At 38.6% G+C, this 24399-nt stretch overlaps 1 protein-coding gene across 1 annotated transcript in view; it reads right to left on the bottom strand.

Moving 5' to 3' along the window:
• The window catches only part of GABRB1 (gamma-aminobutyric acid type A receptor subunit beta1), a gene marked incomplete at both ends in the record, with an annotated part of 415773 nt that overhangs the window by 64591 nt on the left and 326783 nt on the right, over window positions 1-24399 (bottom strand). The window contains one exon of the mRNA XM_080917082.1: window positions 22901-22983. Within this exon, the coding sequence (XP_080773208.1) occupies window positions 22901-22983 (83 nt within the window). The remainder of the gene's footprint in view (window positions 1-22900; window positions 22984-24399) is intronic.

Raw genomic sequence — 24399 nt, 5'->3', positions numbered from 1 at the left:
ATAGTTATAGTTACACAGCATCACAGGAAAATTAACTCCTCATTTTAGGTTTGATTGTTTTATGTTTGCCCAAGCAGATTTTGGGCTAGAAATTATTCTCAGGATTTTGGCATATTCTCTACAAACATTAGAGCATGTGCTCATTGGATTGTTAAGTCAAATTCCTATATACGAGTCTCCTCCCAAAGAACTACTTATGTGATTTTTGACCACAATGTCACCGAGCCTCAGGGGATCTTACTCTACTCAGATCTGTGTGATAGACATAGCAAAAACAATCTTTTCTGGCTCTAAGATTCTAAGTGATTGTGTTTCTCAAAATTATAATTACTATTATTATTACCTCCAGCCATAAATACTTTGGGACTTAAACACTGAATTTTCCCAAGTAACCTCTTTATTGAAAGAAAGGTTCTCCTCAAAAAAAGATTAATTAAGGTATCTTTTGAGATGCTTTTAAGTCATTATAGTGACAGCCAGAAAAGAATCAAGTTCTATGATTTTTTTTCTCTTTAGCTACTGTCAGCAAGTTAGAAAATGTTGCCATTTATTTTTCATAAAACAATGGAGGGAACCCTTCCAGACACTGATTCAGAATTTAAGTTTGTAAGAGTGATGGTATCTGAGCAGTAAGTGTGATTAGATGCCTTTTAAATTCCAAGTTTACTGGGGGATGGCAACCCTACCCCTCCATTTGATGCCCTGTCTTTCTACTAGAGGTGGGCTCTACGTGTTCCCTCTCCCCATGTAGGGCATTTCATCCAAGGTCCTTTGAGTCCTGAGCATTTTTCATCTTTCAGGTCTTTGGTACATTCTAGAGGGTTTCCCCTACCTCCTACATACCAAGGCAGCCTATTTCCATTCTTTTTGCTGGCCCTCTGGGCTTCACTCCTGTTTCAGGTCAAGGGGAAGCCTCAAGGGCTGACCCTATTACTTATGCTGTGATGTGCTTACAGACCGGAGCCTAGGATGGCTGCCTTATTAGAGGCCCAACCAGCAGCTTGAAAAAGTCAGATGCAGATACTTACACCCAACCAATCGCCTGAAGCCAGGCACCCCTCTGAATGAATTGGGGAAAAGATGGAAGAAGCTGAGGAGGAGGGTGACCCCATTGGAAGACCAGCAGTCTCAACTAACCTGGACCCCTGAGATCTCTCAGACACTGAGCCACCTAGCAGACAGCATACACCAGCTGATATGAGGACTCTGGCACATACACAGTAGAGGACTGCCTGGTCTGGCCTGTAAGAAATGTTTCACCTAATCCTCTAGAGACTTGAGCTCCCAAAGAGTGGGGAGGTCTGGTGGGGTGGAAGTGGTGGTAGTGGTGATGGTAGGGACATCCTCTTGGAGATTGGGGCAGGGAAGAGGAATAGGATGAAGAACATTTGGAGAGTAGACTGATAGGAGGATGAGGACTGTAAATATATTAATAATAATAATAATAATAATAATAATAATAATAATAATAATAATAATAATAATAATAAATGAAAATTCCCAAGGTCACATTCAGCAAGTGCTGATCACAGTTTGTTTAGAATAAAGCTGAGCTTTAAGATCTAATTTGGTGTCCAGCAGTGATTATTCATTAAACTATTTTCCATTTTGTGTCCTAGGTGTATCACCAACAGAATGAGAACAATTACCTACCAGACATTCATGAGGCTGTAACGTCACACTGTGTCATATCCGTGTCACATGTGATTGTGATTATGTTGCTAGAGCACAGTCGGTGATGTGGGTCTGAGTCTAAGAATCAAGAAGTGGCATTTGGTGACTCAGTGGGGACACTTACTTGTTTTTATGGTTAACTGGATTTTTTTTTACAACGTTGTTCCTCAAAATAGCTGAAACACTACTATATTCTTAGTGTTCTTCTAAAATGCAGAGGCTCGCCAAACTTGAAAATTCTCCTCAGTTGCAAAGTGGGGTAAAGAACAAAGCTCTATCGAGATGTCAGCATGAAAGACTCACTGTACATAAAGTGATCTCCTTAAGTCCTTATTAGGTGAGTATTGCGCAAACTTACAAATAATACAAAATGGGGTTCTGGAAACTCTGCTGTTCGTATAGTGCTTGCTATCAAGTTAGCGACATTATCAAAAATATCATGGAAGAAAGACCTGGAAAAAGAGTCCCAGAATTCCCTTCTCCATGTTTGAGTTTGTCAGAAAGAGGCATTTTGGGCTTGCTCTGGTCTAATGCTTGACTAGGCTGAAATCCCACTCCTTGTGGCAAGTGTATCAGAGATAGGGGCTTTGGGCAGTAAGTGGGAGCTGATAAAACAGCCGAAGCTGGATTTCCTTCTGTCTAATTCTTGCTAGCTTTTCTGATATTTGTGGACATTTGTGAATCCCCACACTAGGAGGATCCAAATATGAGTCCAAATTGGGATCCAAATATGGAGCCCTTAATATGTTGAGTGGCTCTTCTGTTCCTTTGATAAGTTCTTATTCTTTTGATAAGGGCAATAAAATCCTAGATGCTAAATTGCAACTCAATGTATTTATAGAGAGAGTAAGAGCACTTGGGGAAAAGTCTATAGTATTCTTTTAAATGATTTAGCCATTATTTAATAAACTATTGATTCAAAATGTTCAGATATACCTCAGGGATTTAAGAAAGTCATATTTTCCAAAGTAGTCTTCTTTCAAAATCCTTTAATCTGTTTTTACAGTCTAGTCGTTATCCCCCTCCAGTCTGCTCTCTGACTGTTTCTCATCCTATTCCTCCTCCCCTGGCTCCAAGAGGAAGTCCCCTTACACACCCCTGCACTCCATGGGGTCTCAAGTCTCTCAAGGGTTAGGTACATCTTCTCTCACTGGGGTCAGACCTGGCAGTCCTCTGCTGTGTAGAGATTGGGAGCCTCATATCAGCTGGTGTATGCTGTCTAGGTGCTGGCTCAGTGTCTGAGAGATCTGTCAAGGGCCATGCCTAAGAGAAAGGACAAGTGGCTTTAGAACTTATGGAATGCAGCTCACCAGTTACCACAGCCACATGGGAGAGCCTTGTCGTGACAGAGGTCTATGGGTCCTGAGGACAGTGTGCAGTTATGGAGTTCTGTTGTGCTTGCTGCCCTCACATCCCTGTTAATCTAAACATTATATGAATAATGAAAAATGTGAAAAACAGAATTTATACAAATACTTTCAGGGAGCTTTCAGTCTCTCATTCAACAGCATCTCTGGCACTCACAATGCTAATGTTTGGTCTTTTTCAGGCACTGCTGCTGGAGCAGACTGATGATTCTAACAACCACCCCGGAGACGAACTTAGAGATGGAGATTGTCAAAAAGACAACATATAGAAAAATGAAGTTGTTAGTGAAGCCAGGTTGAGATGGTTTTACTGCTGGCTCTGATGTAGAAAATCTTAGGGAACAACTTGAAGTTCAGAAGGGCACACCTTTTTAGGTAAGCTGGGGACCTTTATGGTCAGGGAACAGGAACAAGGGCAGCGCTGGCTGAGATGACTCTTACAAAGGCTGGACTTGTGATAACTGATTTCTTATACCCATTTTGCCTTCAGCTTCCTAATATGATTGATTAGGAATCATTGATTAAGAATTATTGATGAGTAAATGTGCATTCTGAGAATTTAAGGTACACACAAACTTATTTTTATATAAAAGTTTAGGTTTGTGGTTCTGTTAAGATTCTTACAAGATTATTTTTAAAGATAAATAATAAAATAGTTACTTCTTTCTTTGTAACTGCACACTGCTGCCTGTCAGTAAGAGAAACCAGCTGAGAAAAACCACCTTGCTTGCTTACACTTTGTTAATCTATAACAACTTGCTTGATATGAATGTACATGGGTTTTTTTTAGAATAATTTGTTTTCTTTACCTGCACTACGTGTTGTTATTTCTTGTAAAGCTGTTGAAAACCACACTAAAATGCAATCATATTATAATTGTATACTGATTGAAAGATTTTTCTGGGATATCCATGCTATGGAAGAAAGAATAAAGTAAGGAATCACGGTGTGGTCTAGCCAGAACATTGTCTCTCCCATCCATCAACTATGTGTGTATGTGTAAGGCTTGTGTGAATGGGGTCTGGAACATTGTTCCTTCCATTGACCAGCTGTATCTATTTATGTATGTAAGTGTGGAGCTCTTAGACTGTGCTACCTGGAGCTTTGCTCTAATCATTCTATGTGTGAATGTGTGTGTGTGTGTGTGTGTATGACTGTAGGTTTTTATGCATATAAATATATATGTATTTATATATATATTCATGTACATGTGTATATAAAGTTATTGGACTTTGCCTTTGGTTTTGTCCATTCAGTGTGTGTGTCTGGAACACAATAAAGACTTTAGGAACTTTGTGAGTGAATAAAATTAAAAGTCTGATTTACTGCTAAGAGTAACAATTACTATTAACAGTAAGTCTGAATTAAGGTTGGTTTATGATCTTCTGTTTGATTCTCCCAATTATTAGGATAAGACTGAATCATTAAATTTCCAAACAGAAAACTTTGAAAAAAAAAATGTCAAAAAAAGAATGTTTTTTGCACACCCTTCTTTGTCCCTTCAGGAAATGAAAACCTTATGTAGAGTTGTGTAAGGGCCATGGTTTTTAAATGCAGCGAATGGTGGACATTTTCCTTCTAGAATTTAGAAGCACGATGGGAAAACTCTTTGCATCAGTTTCATATCTACCAAGTCATTCAAGCAGCCATTAACCTAATGGCTCGTCAGACACCCAGATGAATGCTAAAACTCAATTGCTTAGTTTGGGAATGTACCGTGATCAATACACTGTCAATGATAGGGACAGAAACGTGCCCCGAGAGTCTTTTAAAAGATTACACATTAACCTAAGAGCAACTGAGTCACTGGCCTGTGGATGTGACAGCGAAGTGCACAGGAATTTAATGTTGAGTCAAATTACCAGCAGCATGTTTTTCTACTTGATGATCCAAGATCTAATTTCGATTGATCTATCTTCTAGAGAAGGGTGTTGGTAAATCTGAACAAACATCATTACAGTAATGTAGGATTTGAAAGGCTAGAAGCAAAATCCGTGAAATAGTGTGTGCCCCATACATCTAGGGTGTGGACGAACCTGAAACTTCTCGGAACCCACAACTAGGCAAAGAGAGATGGGAAATGAACCGTCTTGGAACTCCGCCATCAAGGCGAAGAGGGCTTTGATTGGCTGGTGATGTACAAAATCATCAGCCTTTTAGGTGAAAGCAGGTGATATGGGAGAAAATGGTTAGGACAGAAGTGGGGGTGGGGGATCGGATGATAGCATTGGCAGATGCAGCTGGGAGCTAAGCAAGTGGCAAAGCTAACGGCAAAGGTGCACCCAGCTGGGCTGGGGGCGGGGTGGGGCGGGGCCGGGGCGGGGCCACGGGCATAGGCATGAGCAGCTCAGCTCCAAGGCGAGCTAACAGATGATCGCCCTCCTTGTTAGTGAGACCTGCTTTACACTGTGGCTAAAATGCCCTAAACATGGTGTAGGTGTTTTGTTAGTATTGTTGTTGTTATTATTTGGCACCTGCAAAATAGGTGATTTATTGTCAGAGGATTGGCTAATATAAACCTCCGTTTATACCTAAATTTGTTTGAATTAATTCTTTTTATAAATTTATTCACTTTATATCCTGATTGCTGCCGCCCTCTTAGAGCCCTCCTCCCACAATCCTTCCTCCTCCCCTTCTCCTCTGAGACAGTGGCATCTCCCTCTGGTATCCCTCTACCCTGACTCTGCAGGGCTGGGTGCATCTACTCCCACCGACACCAGACAAGGCAGCCCAGTTTGGGGAGTATATGACACAGCCAGGCAAATTGCATATTATTTTAATGACATCATGGGGGAGTTGATCTTTCTACTTGACTTCTGTATGTCAGCCCTCCATGTTTTGAACAGGCGGCCTGTCTTCTCAATTACCCGGTCTTCACTTCTCGCTCTAGTCAAACCCTTGATTCCTGGGAATCCTTTCACACTCAAGCTGATTTTTACTGTTATACTCTTGGTATTGAGCCTGAAACTTGGTCTTCGGTCACTGGCATGTTTCTCATACTCCCTACCAGACGTCCCCTCTCTTTTCTTCCCCAAACCTCCTGAATCTCAATCTTCTGTCATCTTGATGAATTCTGCCAGCCTAAGGTTAATTCTTCTCTACGTTGTTAGCCTCTGTGGCACCTTCACTCTCACCTCATCTGACACTACGACTGTGCATCCATCCAACTGCCTCTGATGCTCTTTCATCCCTTTACAACCACAGTGCTGGATGGTGCAGAGCCACCCTCTTCTACACAATTACATCTCCTTTCCCTGCTTCCTTTTCCTTGATGCTTAAATGGAAAACTCCATCCTTAGATAAATCTATCATCCTATTCTCACCAAACCTGACATCACATAAACAAGCAAGGTTAGAGGAGAGCAGGAACATACCAAGGGGTGACACTTTGTGTCCTCAATATGCTCATAAGGACGCATTTTCCTCAGACAGTACTAGTTCTCTCTTTACTGGTCTGGAAAAATTCATGTTTCCAGATCAGATGCTTTGTCTGCTTTAGACTTTCTTAAACTTGATACTTCTTAAATATACCATAGGCAATGTAAACTTAAAGTGTTGAAAAGGATTAGTTTCTCCCTGCATTTTTCCTTTCTGCAGGTAATGACATTTTCTTAGATGTTGACTCATAAAGACTTCTTCTTTGTAAGATTTTGAATGTCTGAAGAACCTACTTATAAAAGACCACCCATGAATTCTGTTTGGGAGATGTGTATCACAGAACTTCCAGCTTGTCTCATTTCTGCTATATTAGAATTTTCTGCATTTGTGCTTATGGGACTATTTAACATATAACATACTTCGATTTTCCTATGAATTTCTGTTTTTATAGACCGAATTTTGGATGTGGGAGTGATATCCAAGAAATACTCTCTCAGTTTTATCATCAGACTTTGCTACTTGGATTTAATATCATCACTGCATCATCACAGTTATACATATACACTTGGAACAAGGTTTTGAAAAATATTTCTATGCATTGGAGAATCTTCAAAACAAATCTCTAAGCAGAGCATCACTGTGATATAATATTAGTAACATAAAGTACTTGTTTTTAAATTTTCTGAAGCCTAGACGTGAAAATTTACTAAAATGTTAACAATTACCACCAAACTGCAAATTTAGCATACTCATACTCGGGTCTTTTATTATGTTACTAACAAAAAGTTCATCATAAGTCACCATATGGTAGGGGCACTTCCTCTTATAGGCAATCAAAAATCAGAGAAAAATGTAACATACTTTTCCTTTAGAAAAAGCAGCGTTTTGGCATAGATTGCCTGTATGCATCTTGAGAAGGAAGAAGAGATAAACTCTAGTCAGGGCTGTGAGTTCAGGGAAGTCCAAGTGGAACAAGAGGATACTCAGTGCATTCAGGTGACATCTGAGAGTCCATCTCCACTGCTGTCAAGATGTAGGGAACCAGTAAGGTGTGAGTGCTCGGAGTCTGGATATTTGCTAAGACTTTGAAGCTGACCATTCATCAGAGGTCAATTGCTAGACTTTAGGGAAGATGTTCTATTTCTTAAAACAAGAATTTAAGTCATCTTCATTGTAGGTTGTAAAATATGCATCATCAAGCATAGATGAGCTTTATTTATTTATTTATATGTTTATTTATTCATTCATTTGGTTTAGTAATTACACAGAATGGGGACTTCATCTCCCACCCAGGGATGACACTTACATCCTAAGGTTACATCGAGATCAGAGAATAAATTGCTGTCATCTGCCTTTGCTTCACATGAAGCAAGGTCTTTCTCACATCATGAGAAGTATTTGCAGTAATGACTCTGAATCATCAAAAAGGATGCTACTTTCCAATTTCTCTATTGAGAAAGGCTCTCATTAAGAACGGTTATGATAAAGGCTAAAAAATATGTGTTCTTCAGAGTGATTTCAAGGAACCAGTAGTTCCTTCCACTAAAACTTCCCTACATCGTGGACATAAAAGCAAAGGCAAAACAAATGGAGAATTTGCTACTTTTCTCCTTATTAAAATGAAGTGCCTTATAATAACCTATTTACCCTACTACTCATTTTCTAATGTGATATGGCTTTTAGCTCCAAATTTTCAGATGTGAGTATATAACTTAGAGCAACCACCAAAACAGGGAAAGTAAAGGGACCATGGCCGGGAAGGAAAAATAGACAGGGTAACAGGTGTTATGGAGAGAAAGGGGGCGGGGAAGGGAAGGGGGAGGGGGAGGGGGAGGGGGAAGGGATGGAGAAAGGAGAGGGAAGGGGAAGGGGGTGGAGAAGGGGGAGATCAATACATAGAGGGAAGGATGAGGGGCAAATAATACTAAGTAGGTTTGATAAGGCCCCAAGGAATCATATTATTTTACATTTACCTAAAGTAATGAATAAAACACATACACACACACACACACACACACACACACACACACACCACTGTCACTTGGACTGACAGTGTTTCCCTAAAGAACCAAATGGTATCTTAACAGAAACTCCAGTATCAGTAATGAGAAACCTCCATTTAAGCTGTTGTCCAGAATAGCCCAACTGATTCCCCCAAACCATACAGATTGTTGCTGTTGCACTTGGTTGCTGCACAGAGGTTGGAATAGTTCCCCATTGCTAAGACACCTCATACTTTGGACACAGGACTCTGAGGATTCGAACTGAACTGATTCTAACTGCAAGTCCCATTCCTCCACACAGGCTTTTATAGTACCAGAAAGCACTATGTAGGCTGCCAAGGGAGGAAAGCATCAATTGTTCTATCTAGCTGTGACATTAACAAACTGTAACTACAGTCAACATAAACAGATACCCCTAAAAGTGCAACAGTGGCACTCATGTTTTGATGGTGACCAACGGTTGCCAATTTGGACTACAATAGCAATAGAAGTGCTAACTTGGAAGAGAAATATTAATCTCCCAGAATTCCACCCATAGACAAACTATCGACTATGGCTGCTGAGAGGGGGGAATTCCAGGAATGTGCCAGCTAATTATGTCTCTTGTACAAAGTAGTCAGCCCTGAAATCATGTACACACAACCACACTGACAGACTCAGCATATTGTATTTATATATTGGTGTATTTGTGTTTATGCAACAACAATAACAAAAAAGAGGGTAATGATGGGGGAATAGACTCAACGATTAGCATATGTGTTAGAGAAAGAGTTCATGGGAGGGTTTAGAGAGAGGACGGGAGAAAGTGATATAATTACATTTTAATTAAACGTGTTTTAATGAAGCAAAGAGTACCGTTGGCATGCTATATTTCTGAGACTCCTCTCCCTACGAGAAGTAAGCCCCAGATGGCATATACCCAAGGTGCTTCAATTCTGAGCTGATCAGAGGTCAGTGTTTGGGAGCTATTTAGGTCACTAGAAAATGACTTTTCTGTGTCAGTTCATTTAAAACTTAAAATTCTCTTGAATCCAATGCAGAGCAACCAGTGTGACATAGGCCTGCAGCTAATGATGTCAACCACAGTGGGTGGCAGGCAGGCTGGAGAGGTAGATGGAAGAGCACAGGCGAGACCCTACAGACAGCTAGGTTTTGTTCCCCCTTGAAGAACCTTGCAACTCAAATTGTGGACCATGAACCCTTGATAGTGGCACTGTTTTGAGGGTGTTCAAGAATCCAGCTTCTGGGATTCTACGCAGCTCCAGGGAGCCAGGTCTGAGTCTTAATCATCTTCATGTTTCTACTCGACCCCTGACATGGGCTGCCAGGAGCTAACAGACAAGTTTTCATTTCCTGCTCTGGGAAGTATAAGGTGGCAGGAAGTAAACGATGGCTCTGTTCAGTTTGTATCTTGTACATTCTTTTCCAGGAACTGTAGGCCAACATAATGTAAGAAATGTGGATTGACTCTATTTGGAACCAATTCAGTGATGTTGTGGGAGCTGGGTGAGCCATCTCCCTTTCTAAACAATCTCCAGTTGTTAGCACTGGTAAGATGGAAATGAACACTGACTGATACAGATGTTCTTCTTTCTGTGTTGAAAACAAATAGATTATGTTGCATTTCAGCTTGATACACTGTTTCCGAAAAGCCTACAGTGACATATTTATTCAACTGTAAAGCTTTGCTAGCTCTCTTCTTCCCCTTATGTGATAGAGAATGTCACCTCAGTGGATGGTGTTCGTGATTCTGTCCAAAGTAATTTTCCACCCCAGAGCACCATCACAGAAATCCTTGTCTCATTTATCACAAGTATGCTAATGTGTCTTGTCCATAGATATTTAAATTAGAGAAGCAACCTGTAGCAAGTTAACTTTCATGTGCATGTGTGTGTATGTAGACATCTATCTGTGTATGTTTGTATATGTGTTGATCCTTAGGCACTGTCCACATGTTTCCTTAGTATATTTCACTGGCCTAGGAAAAATCAAGAAATCTAGGCTGGCTATCAGAAACCCCCATGACTCTCCCTGTTTCCATATCTTCAACAGTGGGATTCCAAGCATTACACCAATGCAGTAAACATGTTTTAAAGTGTGTTCTGGACATTGAATTTGGGGCCTCCTACTTGCAGTGCTGGCATTTGACTGACTGTATCCAAGCTGGCTGACTTCTCTTCCATACATTGTCTATTTGTTTGAATCAAAGAATCCATTGTACACTGTGGCCTGCTTGCCAATCTGTTTCAAAGTGTGTGCTTTTGAAGTGAAGAACACAAGACAGAGGTCTCTGTTATATGATATACACTAAACAATAGCTTGACAGTTTCTCTTTGATCTTTTCAATGATCTCTTCCTCTGAATCACATGCTGTTCTCTGCTGAAGTTTCTTCTGGTGTTTAAAGGTTTCCATTCCGATTCCCATTTAGAGAACTCTATTAAAAGACAAAGTATAAGTCTATGTCTTTTTTCAAGTTTATAGATCCTTGTTCATGTGCATACTTATGATCAGATTGAATTTGGGAACTTTAAGACTATGGAACCATACAAGCCCAGATCCACACAGACTCATGGGCTCTATTTGTAGTCATGTAGGAGAAAAAATGAGTATGATTATTCTGATATGTTTCACTTATAAATCACTATTTAGCTTTTCTGGCAAGGAGGCCAGAAAATAATAACCCCCATAAGAGTTGAACTGGAGTGTATTCAATGTAAAGGAGAACCAATGAAAATATGCTCCACCCCAAGACCTGCTCTCATCCTAAACAGAGTACCCCTGAAAGTAACCAGTGTAGTCAGACAAACAGATGGAAGCAACTGACAAGGACAGAGATTTGTTCTTAAGAAGATGTACTATTAAGTCATAGATGAACAAGTCAGATTGAGGTAAAGTCCTATTGATAATATTAAGGCTTTGAGACTTAATAAGTTACTATCTTGATTCACTGAGTCTATTTAGTGTGTGACAAGAACTCAATGGGATATCTTTGTAAAGTGCCTGACCATAGTGTGTAATCAATATCAGTTATCATCATTATCACAAGTTTGGATCTCAAGTGAATTGACCTTAAGTTAGCACAGCTTTCTAGTTCTAGATGATTATATATTCACCATAAAATGTGTCTTTAATTAATCTAAGTAATGTTTAGATGAAACAGTGAGTTTTACTGTATATACTTACATTATGCTAGTGTGGACTTGATTGTGCTAGCAGCAAATGGTCAAATCTTCTACTTTTAAAAAGAAAAAAAGCTGACATTTTCAGAAGCTGAAATATATCACATATATAAAAACCAATCTACACAAAATTTTCCCATATATGGAAAATAAAATATCTATAAGATTAGCTTAAATAGCTCTTAGGAAACTTTATCAGGAAATTGATTGCAAAACTAATTTTTATAATTGAAACTGTTTTTCAACTGAACAGAGACACAGTGAAACTAACAGAAGTTATGAGCCAAATGGATTTAACAGAAATCTATAAAATATTTCATACTAAAACAAAAGAATATACCTTCTCCTCAGCACCTCATGGTACCTTCTGCAATATTGACTATATACACGGTCACAAAAAAGGCCTCAACAGATACAAGAATATTGAAAGACATCCTATCAGAACACCATGGACTAAGGCTAGTCTTGAATAAAAACATAAACAAAACCAACAAAAAGCCCACATACACAAGGAAGCTAAAAAAATGCCTTACTCAATGATAGCTTGGTCAAGGAAGAAATAAAGAAAGAAATCAAAAACTTTTTAGAATTTAATGAAAATAAAGTACAACATACCCAAACGTATGGGATACAATGAAATAAGTACTAAGAGGAAAATTCATAGCTCTGAGTGCCTCCAAAAAGAAACAGGAGAGAACATACACTAGCAGCTTGACAGCACACCTGAAAGCTCTAGAACAAAAAGAAACAGATACACCCAAGAGGAGTAGATGGCAGGAAATAATCAAACTCAAAGCTGAAATCAACCAAATAGAAAAAAAAAAAAAGAACTATACAAAGAATCAACAAAACTAAGAGCTGGTTCTTTGAGAAAATCAACAAGATTGATAAACTCTTAGCCAGACTAACTAGAGGACAAAGAGAGAGTATCCAAATTGACAAAATCAGAAAGGAAAGTGGAGACATAACAACTGAAAATGAGGAAATTCCAGAAATCATCAGATCTTACTACAAAAACTGGAAAATCTAGAGAAAATGGACAAATTTCTAGACAGATACCAGGCACCAAAGTTAAATCAGAATCAGATAAACCATCTAAACAGCCCCATAACCTCTAAAGAAATAGAAGCAGTCATCAAAAGCCTACCAACCAAAAAAAAAAAAAAAAAAAAAAAAAAAAAAGCCCAGGGCCTGATGGGTTTAGTGTGGAATTATATCAGACCTTCATAGAAGACCTAATACCAACATTCTCCAAACTATTCTACAAAATAGAAACAGAGGGAATACTACCCAACTCATTCTTTGAAGCCACAATTATGCTCATTCCTAATGCACACAAAGAGCCTACAAAGAAAGAAAACTTTAGACCAATTTCCCTCATGAACATTTATGAAAAAATACTCAATAAAATTCTTGCAAACCGAATCTAAAAACACATCAAAATGATCATTCATCAGGATCAAGCAAGCTTCATCCCAGGGATGAAAAGATGGTTCAATATACAGAAACACATCAATGGTATCCACTATACAAACAAACACAAATTAAAAAAAACCCACACGGTCATCACTCTAGATGCTGAGAAAGCATTTGACAAAATTCAACACCCCCTCATATTAAAAGTCTTGGAAAGGTCAGGAATTGAAGGTTCATACTTAAACATAGCAAAAGCAACATACAGCAAACCAGTAGCAAAGATCAAACTAAATGGAGAGAAACTTGAAACAATCCCACTAAAATCAGGGAAGTCCTGGCCAGAGCAATCAGACAGCAAAAAGAGGTCAAAAGGATAAAAATGGCAAAGGAAGAAGTCACAATATCAATATTTGCAGGTGATATGATAGTATACTTAAGTGACCCCAAAAATTCCACCAGAGAACATTTACATCTGATAAATAACTTCAGCAAAGTGGCTAGATATAAAATTACCTCAAACAAATCAACCGCCTTCTACTCAAAGGATAAACAGTCTGAGAAAGAAATTAGAGAATTGATACCTTTCTCAATAGTCACAAAAAATATAAAATACCTTGGTGTGACTGTAACCAAGCCAGTGAAGGATCTATATGACAAGAACTTTAAGTCTCTGAAGAAGGAAATTGAAGAAGACCTCAGAAGATGGAAAGATCTTCAATTCTCATGGATTGGAAGGATCAAGATAGTAAAAGTGGCCATCTTGCATAAGGCAATCTACAGATTCAATGCAATCTCCATCAAAATTACAACCCATTTCTTCATAGAGTTTGAAAGAGCAATTTGCAAATTAATTTGGAATAATAAAAAAACGGAAGATAGCAAAAACCATTCTCAACAATAAAAAAAACTTCTGGAGGAATTACCATCCCTGACCTCAAGCTGCATTACAGATCAATTATGATAAAAACCGCATGGTATTGGTACAGAGACAGGCTGGTAGATCAATGGGATAGAATTGAAGACCCAGAAATGAACCCACACACCTATGGTCACTTGATTGTTGATGAAGCTGCTAAAAACTTTCAGAGGTAAAAGGACAGCCTCTTCAACAAATGGTGCTGAGTCAACTGGCATTCAGCATGCATAAGAATGCAAATCTATCCTTTCTTATCTCCTGGTACAAAGCTCAAATCCAAGTGAATTAAAGACTTCCACATAAAACCAGGTACACTGAAACTAATAGAAAGTGGGAAAGAGCTTAAAACACATAGGCACAGGGAAAAATTTCCTGAACAGAACACCAATGGCTTTTTCTCTAAGAACAAGATTTGACGAATGGGACCTCATAAAATTTCAAGACTTCTGTAAGGCAAAGGATACTGTCAAGAGGTAAATGGAGATTTGGAAAGGATCTTTACCAGTCCTAAATCTGATAGAGGGCTAGTATCCAATATATACATAGAACTCAAGAAATTAGATGCCAGAGAATCAAATAATCCTATTAAAATGGGGTACAGAGCTAAACAAAGAATTTTCAACTGAAGAATATCAGATGACTGAGAAGCACCCCATAAAATGCTCAACATCCCTAGTCATCAGGGAAACACAAACTAAAACAACGTTAAGATTCCACCTCACACCATTCAGAATGGCTAAGATAAAAAAATCACGTGACAGCAGATGCTGGTGAGGATGTAGAGAAAGGAACACTTCTTTACTGTTGGTGGGATTGTAAACTGGTACACACACTGTGGAACTTAGTCTGGCGCTTTGTCAGAAAATTGTACTATCTGTGGACCCAGCTATATCATAACTCCTGGGCATATACCCCAAAGAAGCTAAAAAGGACACATGCTCATCTATGTTCATAGCAGACTTATATATAGTAGCCAGAAACTGGAAAGAACCCAGATGTCTTTCAACAGAGGAATGGATACAGAAATTGTGGTGCACAATGGAGTACTATTCAGCTATCAAAAACAATGACTTCATAAAATTCCTAGGAAAATGGATGGAATTTGAGGCTATCATCCTGAGTGTGGTAACACAGTCACCAAAGAACACTCATGGTATGTACTCACTTGTAAGTGGATACTAGCCGAAAACCTTGGAGTACCCCCCCCCCCAAAAAAAAAAAAAAAAAAAAAAAAACCATCCGTAGAACTTAGGAAGCTCAAGAAAAGAAAGGCCAGAAAATGGATGCCTCAGTCTTTCTTAGAAGGAAGAAAAGAACGTTCTTAGGACAAAATAAAGAGACAAATAGAGGAGCAGGTATTGCAGAAAAGATCATGCAGAGACTGCCTCACCCCATATGCACCCAATAAACCCAATGACTATTGCTGATGCCAAGTAGTGCTTACTGGCAGGAACTTGATATAGATGCTTCCTCAAAGGCTCTGCTAGAGCCATACTGATATAGAGGAGAATGTTTGAAGCTAACCATCAGACTGAACACGAGGACCCCAATGAAAAATATAGAGAAAGGACTGAAGGAGCTAAGAAGTTCTGCAACCACATGGGAAGAACAAAATTATCAACTAACCAAACCCACCACAGCTCCCATGGACTAAAACACCAACCAATGAGTTTGAATGGAGAGACCCATGGCCCCAGGTGCATAAGCAGCAGAGGACAGCATCCTCTGGCATCAATGGGAGGAGAGGCCTTTGGTCTAGTGAAAGCTCATTTTGTTTTTCAGTGTAGGGGAACTCCAAGGTGCTGAGGTGAGAGAGGGTGGTTGGGAAAGGGAGCGCCTTCATGGAGGCAATGGGATTGGGAAGGGGGTGGTACTGTGGGAAAGGGATAACATCTGAAATGTAAATGCAGAGAATATCCAATAAAAATGTTTGGGGAGAAAATAAATAAATAAAAAGGACAAATTCAAGAAAAGGACATTTACTTAGTCGCTACATCTTTTATTAACTCTAACTGTTTTTAACTAATAAAACTTTTCAGTTTTCTCAAATATGCCACGAAATTGATTCATAAAAGGAAAGTAACTTTCCTCTCACATTCTTAGATTTATTTTAATAAATGTTGTCAAATGTAAAAAACAAACAAACAAACAAACAATTTCTCCACTGAATTATGTGTCAACTTTCAAAAGTTTGGAAAATTTAAATTTGGAGGGAGAATCTGGGAGGACAGGTTTGGGGAAGGAGAGATGGGGAGAAAGAGGGGAGAAAGGGAGAGAGAGATAGTCAGAGAGAGAGAGAGACAGAGAGAGAGAGAGAGAGAGAGAGAGAGAGAGAGAGAGAGAGAGAGAGAGAGAGAGAGAGAACACAACGAGGCTAGATAGAGGAATAAATTAATTAAGAAAAATTTTCCATCTTCCAGCTACTCTCTTTACTTATCAAATAAAATCTCACAGGCACTAAATTTTATTAACATTTCTATGAACATAATTTGAAATATTCATTTTCATTAAATACTCTACTGAATATGGAAATATCAGATTCATCTAAGGAACTATCTAAGGCTGCTAATTTCCTTGACAATGGGGACATAAAGAAAGGCAACCCATGAATCATTCATGAAGTTCAATTTACTTCTCTTATGTTTTAGTGTTTAATAACCATGAATAGAATGCATGCAGTGCATTGTAGATGCTATTTTTAAATTATTTTTAGATAGAAAAGAATTTGGCAGGCAGAGATCAAGTAAGAATGGTGTTAAGATTTCTGCTGTTAAGCATCACACATTTTATATTTTTTCTTGTGAGGATGAATATGTTCATGCATTCATAACCTTTTCCCTATGTCCAGGTTTGCTTAATACATCAGAACCAGTTCAACACTAGGCAGGTGCATAAAGTACTTTATTGGTGAATGAATGAAGTCCAAGAGTTCTAGTCTGGGGGTTGAAAGAGACCCTGACTGTTATAAAATAAACTGGTCTCCTACTGAGGGTTTCTTCTGCATTATTAGCTGCAGGCAGTCATTTCCAATTTAATTGACATGTCTCCATGGGTAAAGAAGTTTCCTTCTTAGGCAGAAACTTATTTCATGAATAGCCACTGCTACTTATTTGAAATGACTTCTCTTAAATTCTAAATCTACCTCATTGAAATCCCTAAGCGCTTTTTAAGCTGTTCTCACATACAATTGATGTACTGGCATCCTAACTATGTTTTGCTCAGGACTTGACTGGATCATATAGCAGTTAAGTTATATGCCCAGAGAGACTTCTGGCTGTTCCTGTGAGTTTTTTTTTTTTTTTTTTTTTTTTTTTTTTTTTTTTTTTTAACCCAAGTCAGGAAACGAGGAACACAGGTTGCCTTTTCAGTATTGGATCTTTTCCAATTACCTAAACATTTGAATAGAAGAAAAAACCCTGACTCCTCTTCTCTGAGTGAGAGAATTTCTCCTGCCTTCCCTCAAACTGGAACCTGGGTCAGTTGGCTTTGGAGCTGAATGACTCTGGCTCTGTTCTTTGGTATTTGTATCAGTGGAAACTACCACTAGTTCTCCAGATGCTGACTTTTCCCACATATCTTGGGATTTGTCAGCCTCTAAAATTGCTTGGTTCAATTCTTTATAATTAACCCATGTCTCTGTATCTGTCTTGGCTCCTCTCCCTCTCCACTATTGGCTTTACTTTCCTGGAGAATCCCAATTTATCACACAACTTTGAAGATATATCTGTCCTCCTCTATCACAGTGCTTAAAATATCTAGAAATAGTGGTTATAGCTCTCTAAATTTTTCTTCTTGGTCCCTTGTTTACTCAGTCTGAATTAAATTATCTTAATAGGGTTTTAAACTTAGGGTCCATTCTTGGTAATTTTATAGAATCACTTGGGTCTGATGTCTAGACACAGTGATTATTTTGGTTTTATTTACTAGTGTTGTTATATTACATTACATAAGTAAAACGTAGCCCTTGAATTATTAATGATTTAAGGTCCAGATGTAACACACTCTGAGAGGGTGCTAAATTCTCAATTGAGGAATATTGAATGGCTGAGAAGTATCTAAGGAAGTGTATGACATCCCTAGTCTACAGGGAAATGCAAATCAAAACAACCTGAGATTCCACCTCACATCAGTCAGAAAGGCTAATATCAAAAACTCCGATGACAGCAGATGCTGGCAAGGATGTGGAGAAAGCGGAACACTTCTCCACTGTTGGTGGGGTTGTAATTGGTGATCTAGAGATCACTCTAGCGGTTTCTCAGAAAATTGGACATAGTCCTACCTGAAGACTCAGTTATTCCACTTCTGGGCATATACCCCTGAGATGCTTCAACATACAATAAGGACACATGCACCACAATGTTCCTAGCAGCCCTATTTATAATGGCCAGAAGCTGGAAAGAACCCAGATGTCCTTCAGTAGATGAATAGATACAAAAATTGTTGTATATTTACACAATGGAGTACTACTCAGCTATTAGAAACAGTGACTTTATGCTATTTCTAAGAAAATGGATGCATCTAGAGAATATCATCCTGAATGAGGTAACCCAGTCACAAAAGAACAGACATAATATGCAGTCACTGATAATTGGATACTAGCCCCAGAAAGCTCTGAATACCCCAGAAACAACTTGCAGGCCATATGAAGCTCAAGAAAAACGAGAACCAAAAAGTGAAAGCCTCAGTCCTTCTTAGGAAAAAAGTAAATGTATAGCACCCTTTCCTCTTACTTTATATTCAGCAGGATGAAAGATTAATACAATTTGAAATGGAGAAGTACTACCAAGTGACACATTTGTATTTCAGTCCCTAAGGAATTTGGAGATGCTAAAAGTAGTAAAACAAACTATGCAGTATATAAACAGCAGAGATTAATACCCCAAAGCTTCAAGAGTTCTGCACTGTGGGAAGTCCAAAATGAAGGCAAGGATAGCTTCTGGAGTCTGGGGGTTCATTTTCTTTTTCATATGATATTTCTGGGTATGTCCTAATATACAGAGTGGAAAGGACAAGACAAGTCTCTGGGAAATACCTTCTTTAATGTGAGTTCCACTAATTTTATCATTGCCTCACTTTGATGAGTAAGTTCCAACATGACCTTAGGGAGGCATCAACATTTAGAACATAGAAAAACGGCAGCAGCAGCGACAACAAAAACAACAAGAAAAATCAGAGCACTTTGAAAACAATTGGGGCTTCTTTGAATTGAAATATTCCATCTGAGAGGGAGGTTCTTTAAGACCCAGAAAGGAAACCAAATTACCAAGGCTTAGGAAGTCAACTAAGTTCACAAGTCTCAAGGTAGTTCGAAACTTATAAGATTCACAAGGACCATTCCCAAGTTTATATGAGCGATAATAAATGCTGAGATGTGGTGCTGATCAGAAGGCTGCCTGCAAAGCGTCATGCACAGGGCTCCATGGATGCTAGCTTTGTGAGTCATCATCACACATGCTGGGCAGGCCTTTCAAAAATGCATTTGTGTCAACAAAAATCCTCGCGCATGGGTAACTTCTAAAAGTAACCTCAATAAACTCACTGAATCCTTGCACTGGACTTGTTTCTTTGGTCTGTCATTGGTACCCTATCTGAGGTGAACAGATGCTTGCTCACGTCGTTCTCGAAAAAGTCACACAAATCCCATCCCCAGGGTTAAAATAGCACTCAGCAATTGCCAGTGAGAAAGGACTCTTGAGCCAGCAGAGCTGCTTCCAAGGCACAGGAGCTCCAAGGCATCAGCTCTTACGAATTGTTACCCATTCTGGGGTGAGCTTTGTGTTGACCTCCCTTTAACTCCAGTAAGAGACCCAAAAAACTTATTAGTTTAAAAAGCTAAACATAAGTAGACTTTGTCTTTTGGGTCTGCCAGAGGTGCTTTTGTGAGACGAACAGACCTTTGTTCATATCTCCCTACCTGAAACATAGGTATTGTTGAAGGTGTTGAAGAATAAGAAGGGTTAAATGTGGGTGAGAACACAGATTTTAGATTGGAAATTGGTTTCTACTTATTTGAATGTAGTAAGAGGTGACACTCTATGCTCAAAGTGAGAGGGAAAGATTAAAAATTAATCTTGCTGCAGAAAGTGGAAAAAGTCATCCTAATAATTCTCCATGACTCTTATACTAAGACTACCCGCATCTCCACAAGGCTTGTGGCTATCCACTCTTCATATGGTGACTTTATTAATTTCATTTTGCAAATTCTCTTTATACTACATTCTTTGATTGATTTACTTACATGCTGATGCTTCATTTTATGGAATTTGAGGCTATAAAGCTATAATTCTGCACCAGGTTCAAGTAAATATTCAGTTTAACAAGACTATATGGCCTTTGCAATTTTAGTAGATTAGATGCCACTAAAAATCAGCAAAACAATCTTTTCTTCAGCCAAGAAAGATGCCCAAAGGAAAGAAGGCCCTGGAAGAAGGTGGTCCTGGCCCCTGCTGTAATCAAGAAGCGGGAGGCCAAAAAGGTGGTAAATAATTTGTTTTAGAAAAGCCCAAGAACTTGGGCATTGGGCAGGACACCCAGCCCAAAAGAGATCTAACATGCTTCATCAAATGGCCATGCTACATCAGGCTGCAGCGGCAAAGAGCCATCCTCTATAAGCGGTTCAAAGTACCTCCTGCCATTAACCAGTTCGCCCAGGTCCTGGACAGGCAAACAGCTACTCAGCTGCTTAAGCTGAGGGGAATGTCCACTGAGGTGGACAGGTTGTTTGGGAGAGGGAGCATCTTAATAGAATCAAGTGGATGGGGAAGGGGTATGTGAGTGGGAGAAAGGGAATAACATTTGAAATGTAAATACAGAGAATATCCAATAAAAATATGTTAAGCATACTTTAGAGACGTGCAGCGCTGAGTCTTCTGGCTGACTATGTGCACGTGTCTTCAATGGAATCAAAGGCTGCTAGGTTTCCTGACTGAACAAGATATCCTCCCTTTAAGCTATAAATATTTAGCACTTGACCTAGGAGTCGATTTCTAGGATTGGTTCTGACCTTTAGCAGAGACAATGTTGGGAAATCTAGAACTGTCTTGTCTTTACTTAATATCGGGTTCCTGGCCTTGCTGAGAACAGCTGTAGCACAGTCATGGCACCTGCCTCTTTTCTCAACTGTCCATGGCAGAGGTCTGAGGTGAAGTAGAACCGGGTTTGTAAGAGCACCTGGGGTTGACTTCCCATCCCTCCACAGCCCTTGCCTTTGGTTAGTTTAGTTCTCTGCATCTGAGACACTGCAACTCTCAGATGTTGTCACAGTGCTTTTATCAGAGGGTTTCATATGATTCTGTGTTGTTGGTTTAACACATAGAAGGCAATGTGCCCATAGTTTTTGTTAAGGTTTTATTTTCTACCATGTCCCTGCCTCTATATATCCTATTTAGGCAACATTTAGTTTCTGTCTTATTTATTGTTTTGATCATTACATGTACGATGAATGGGTTGAAAGGTTACATACTTTCTGGTATAATTAAAGAAATATGCTAACTTTAGAAAAATGTCAATATACAAAGTAGGAAAACTCACTCTGTATTGTAAAAAATATGAATTTTGGGAGAGTATGCTGGAAAACCTTAATGCATAATCAATTCTGGTACTTTGCAAAGTTCATCGAAATGATGAGTGCCAAGGGTGTTAGAATCTCTTAAGACAGTTGCAGATCACAATGTTTTCCAAAGGAAGTCAAAGTTTACGAAAATTACAAAATCAGTGGACAGATAATCAAAGGTGACTGGAAACCACTTCTGCCACCAGGGCCATCTGCTATTCTATTGTTTCTACCCCAGTTTCAAAGGCAAGGATTTGTTTGCTGAACAAAAGATGTGTTTTATTTATAAACTATTATTGGTCATTAATAAATTATCATGTTTATGTTTTCAATTTGGTCATTTTGGTGTGCAAACACGTTCACAAATAACATCTTTTAGTACTTACCTTGTTTTGAAAATTATCTTTAACATTATGATACTAATTAAAGAACATTTCTAATTTTCTTATTCATTCCACTGGTAGTAGGATGATGGCTATGTCTAATTCAGTGCCATTTCTATAGGAACACTTTCATTTCCATATAACGAGACAACAAAGTTGATGTAAACGTTTAATAAGACAGTTGAGAAACAATTGATCCTTAATAATACTGTAAGGTCAGCTGGCAGTTTTTCATTTCTCTTCTTGTTACCCCTCCTTCTTGACATTTTGCTCTAGAAAGTATTTTAGACACTCAAAATGCATATCTGTTGATTTTTCACATTTGAATAAGTGATGAGGTTAACTCCTGTATTATTTTTGTGACTCTCAAAACTAATAAATCATCTGTTTCTACTCTTCACAACGAATGGGCTCACATGCCTACAGATTGAAGGCCAGAAAACAATGCTTCCAGGGAAGCTTGTCAGGTTAGATCTTAGTAATGAAAGTGTTCATGTTATTGAGGAAACAATTAATGAAAACCATCCTTATAGTGCAGATCAAAATCAGCCCACACTCTTGAAAAACATTAACTCCTTGACCTGAAGCATGAACGCATTGAGGTGCCATTTATAACCATTTATCACCATAAATGTATTTTTCAGTGGGTAAAAACACGCCATTCACCCAGTGCTCTCTACCAGTGTTCTTTTAAAATATCATTTACAATCCTTCAGGTTAACAGATGAATAAATGTTTTCTTTTTTCATCCAATGCAGCTTGGATACTAGAAGGTTATGAGAGAAGGGGAAGAAGGCATGCACTTATAAATTTATGAATTAAAATAAGCACAGTTTCATAAATTGGCCAAAGAGATAATGTCACTGAAATGACCCTTGAACCATCAATACTAGGGAAAATGCCACTGATTGTGAATTTCTTGAAAAGGTGGGAGCTAAAAATATCCCAGTGCCAATTAACTCAGAGGAGGACTGGATTTAATTGGGTCTAGAAAACATCTCTCTTTCTCATTCCCCTTGCAAGTAACTCACAACTTTCAATCTCCAGGGTGCAGTTTTGCTCATCCAGAGGGTATCTTCGAAGATCCATCATGCATGCTGCAGTGGTTGTGATCCTACACGGGGAGAGAGGAGAAAGGCACATATAACTGGGAACTTTTCATAGATACACCCAAAAAACAAGCATAAGTTAAACTTTTAGGTCATGGAATTTTATGTCTAATCTGCCTAGCCCCAAATCATGTTTATTAAATGGCTGAAAATTTAGAAGCTCCCAAGGGACCACCATAAATGCACAGCAGTAGAGCAGATGACCCAGATAAAGAGATAGAAATGGATACATTTCTAGAGAGCTGCAAATTCAAGTAGAAACAAAGTGTGAACATTGCCATGAATTGGAGTTTAGATTAGTAACCACAACTTTAACAAAAAGAAACCAAAACCATAGAGCTGCCTGGGGCAATCTCTCCAAACACTCAATGAGAACTTGGTGCTAACTCTTCTCAGTCTCTTTCAAAAGCCAGAAGTGCACACACTCCGTTTCTGTGTTGGTGTACTGTACAAGAAAGCACACACACATACTTTATGAGCTATGTACACCTCAATTCCTAAACTAACCAAAGGCATAAACAGAGAAGAAACTTGAAGCCAGTATTTCTGATGAATATTTAATTTAACTCCCTGCATTAGACCAAATTTAACAATTCATTAAAATGATTAGCTGGTGTAATAGAGAGAATAACTATTCTGATCAGTAAATATTTATAAAATAGTCAACCAGTGGAACCAAACTTTAAGAATTTTTATTATGTCAATGACAGAAAGGCCAAAGACAAGATTAATTAACATACTACAGCATAGTAACAAAAGAAAGCCCACAGGATCATCTCAGAAGATGCAGAGAAATCAAAATCTCTATTTCTAAGATCTGGAACAAAGCAAAGATTAGTACCTATATTGAACATAGATTACCAGTCCTAACCTCATATTAGAAGGGAATAAGTAACGTTATATCAGTTGTAGATGATCTTCCCATCTATGCAGACAGAGGTGAAGAGTTGAGAACAAAGAAATATTGGAACTCAAATATGGATCACACACTCTGGCAGAATACAAAACGAATATGGAAGATCAATAGTGTTGTCTACATAACACACCAACACAGAAACCTCCAAAAAGGAAATTAAGAGGATACTTCATTTACTCAAGCAACAAGATACATAGGAATCGACTTAGCAGTGGAGAAGAAAGACCTGTACACTGAAAGCTATAAAACCTTCATGAAGAAAAGCGGAAAAGACAAATAATTTGGGACCACGCTCCTCGGTCAGAATCAGTGCTCTCAAAGTGAATGACGAATTAGTCTCTCAAATCAATACTAATATCTGTCAAAAGGCCAACGACATCTTTTCGGAAGTTCTATTGCAGTAGGATACGCATGTCATTCAACTGACCCTTTCAGCCAATCACTTTCTAATTTTATTTTTACAAAAATAGAAGAAACAGTTTTAAATTTCACATGGACCAAGAAA

Source organism: Micromys minutus, assembly GCF_963924665.1.
Source record: "Micromys minutus genome assembly, chromosome: 1".
Taxonomy (NCBI): domain Eukaryota; kingdom Metazoa; phylum Chordata; class Mammalia; order Rodentia; family Muridae; genus Micromys; species Micromys minutus.
Note: the sequence above shows the minus strand (reverse complement) of the source record. Positions and strands in the feature narration are given on the sequence as shown.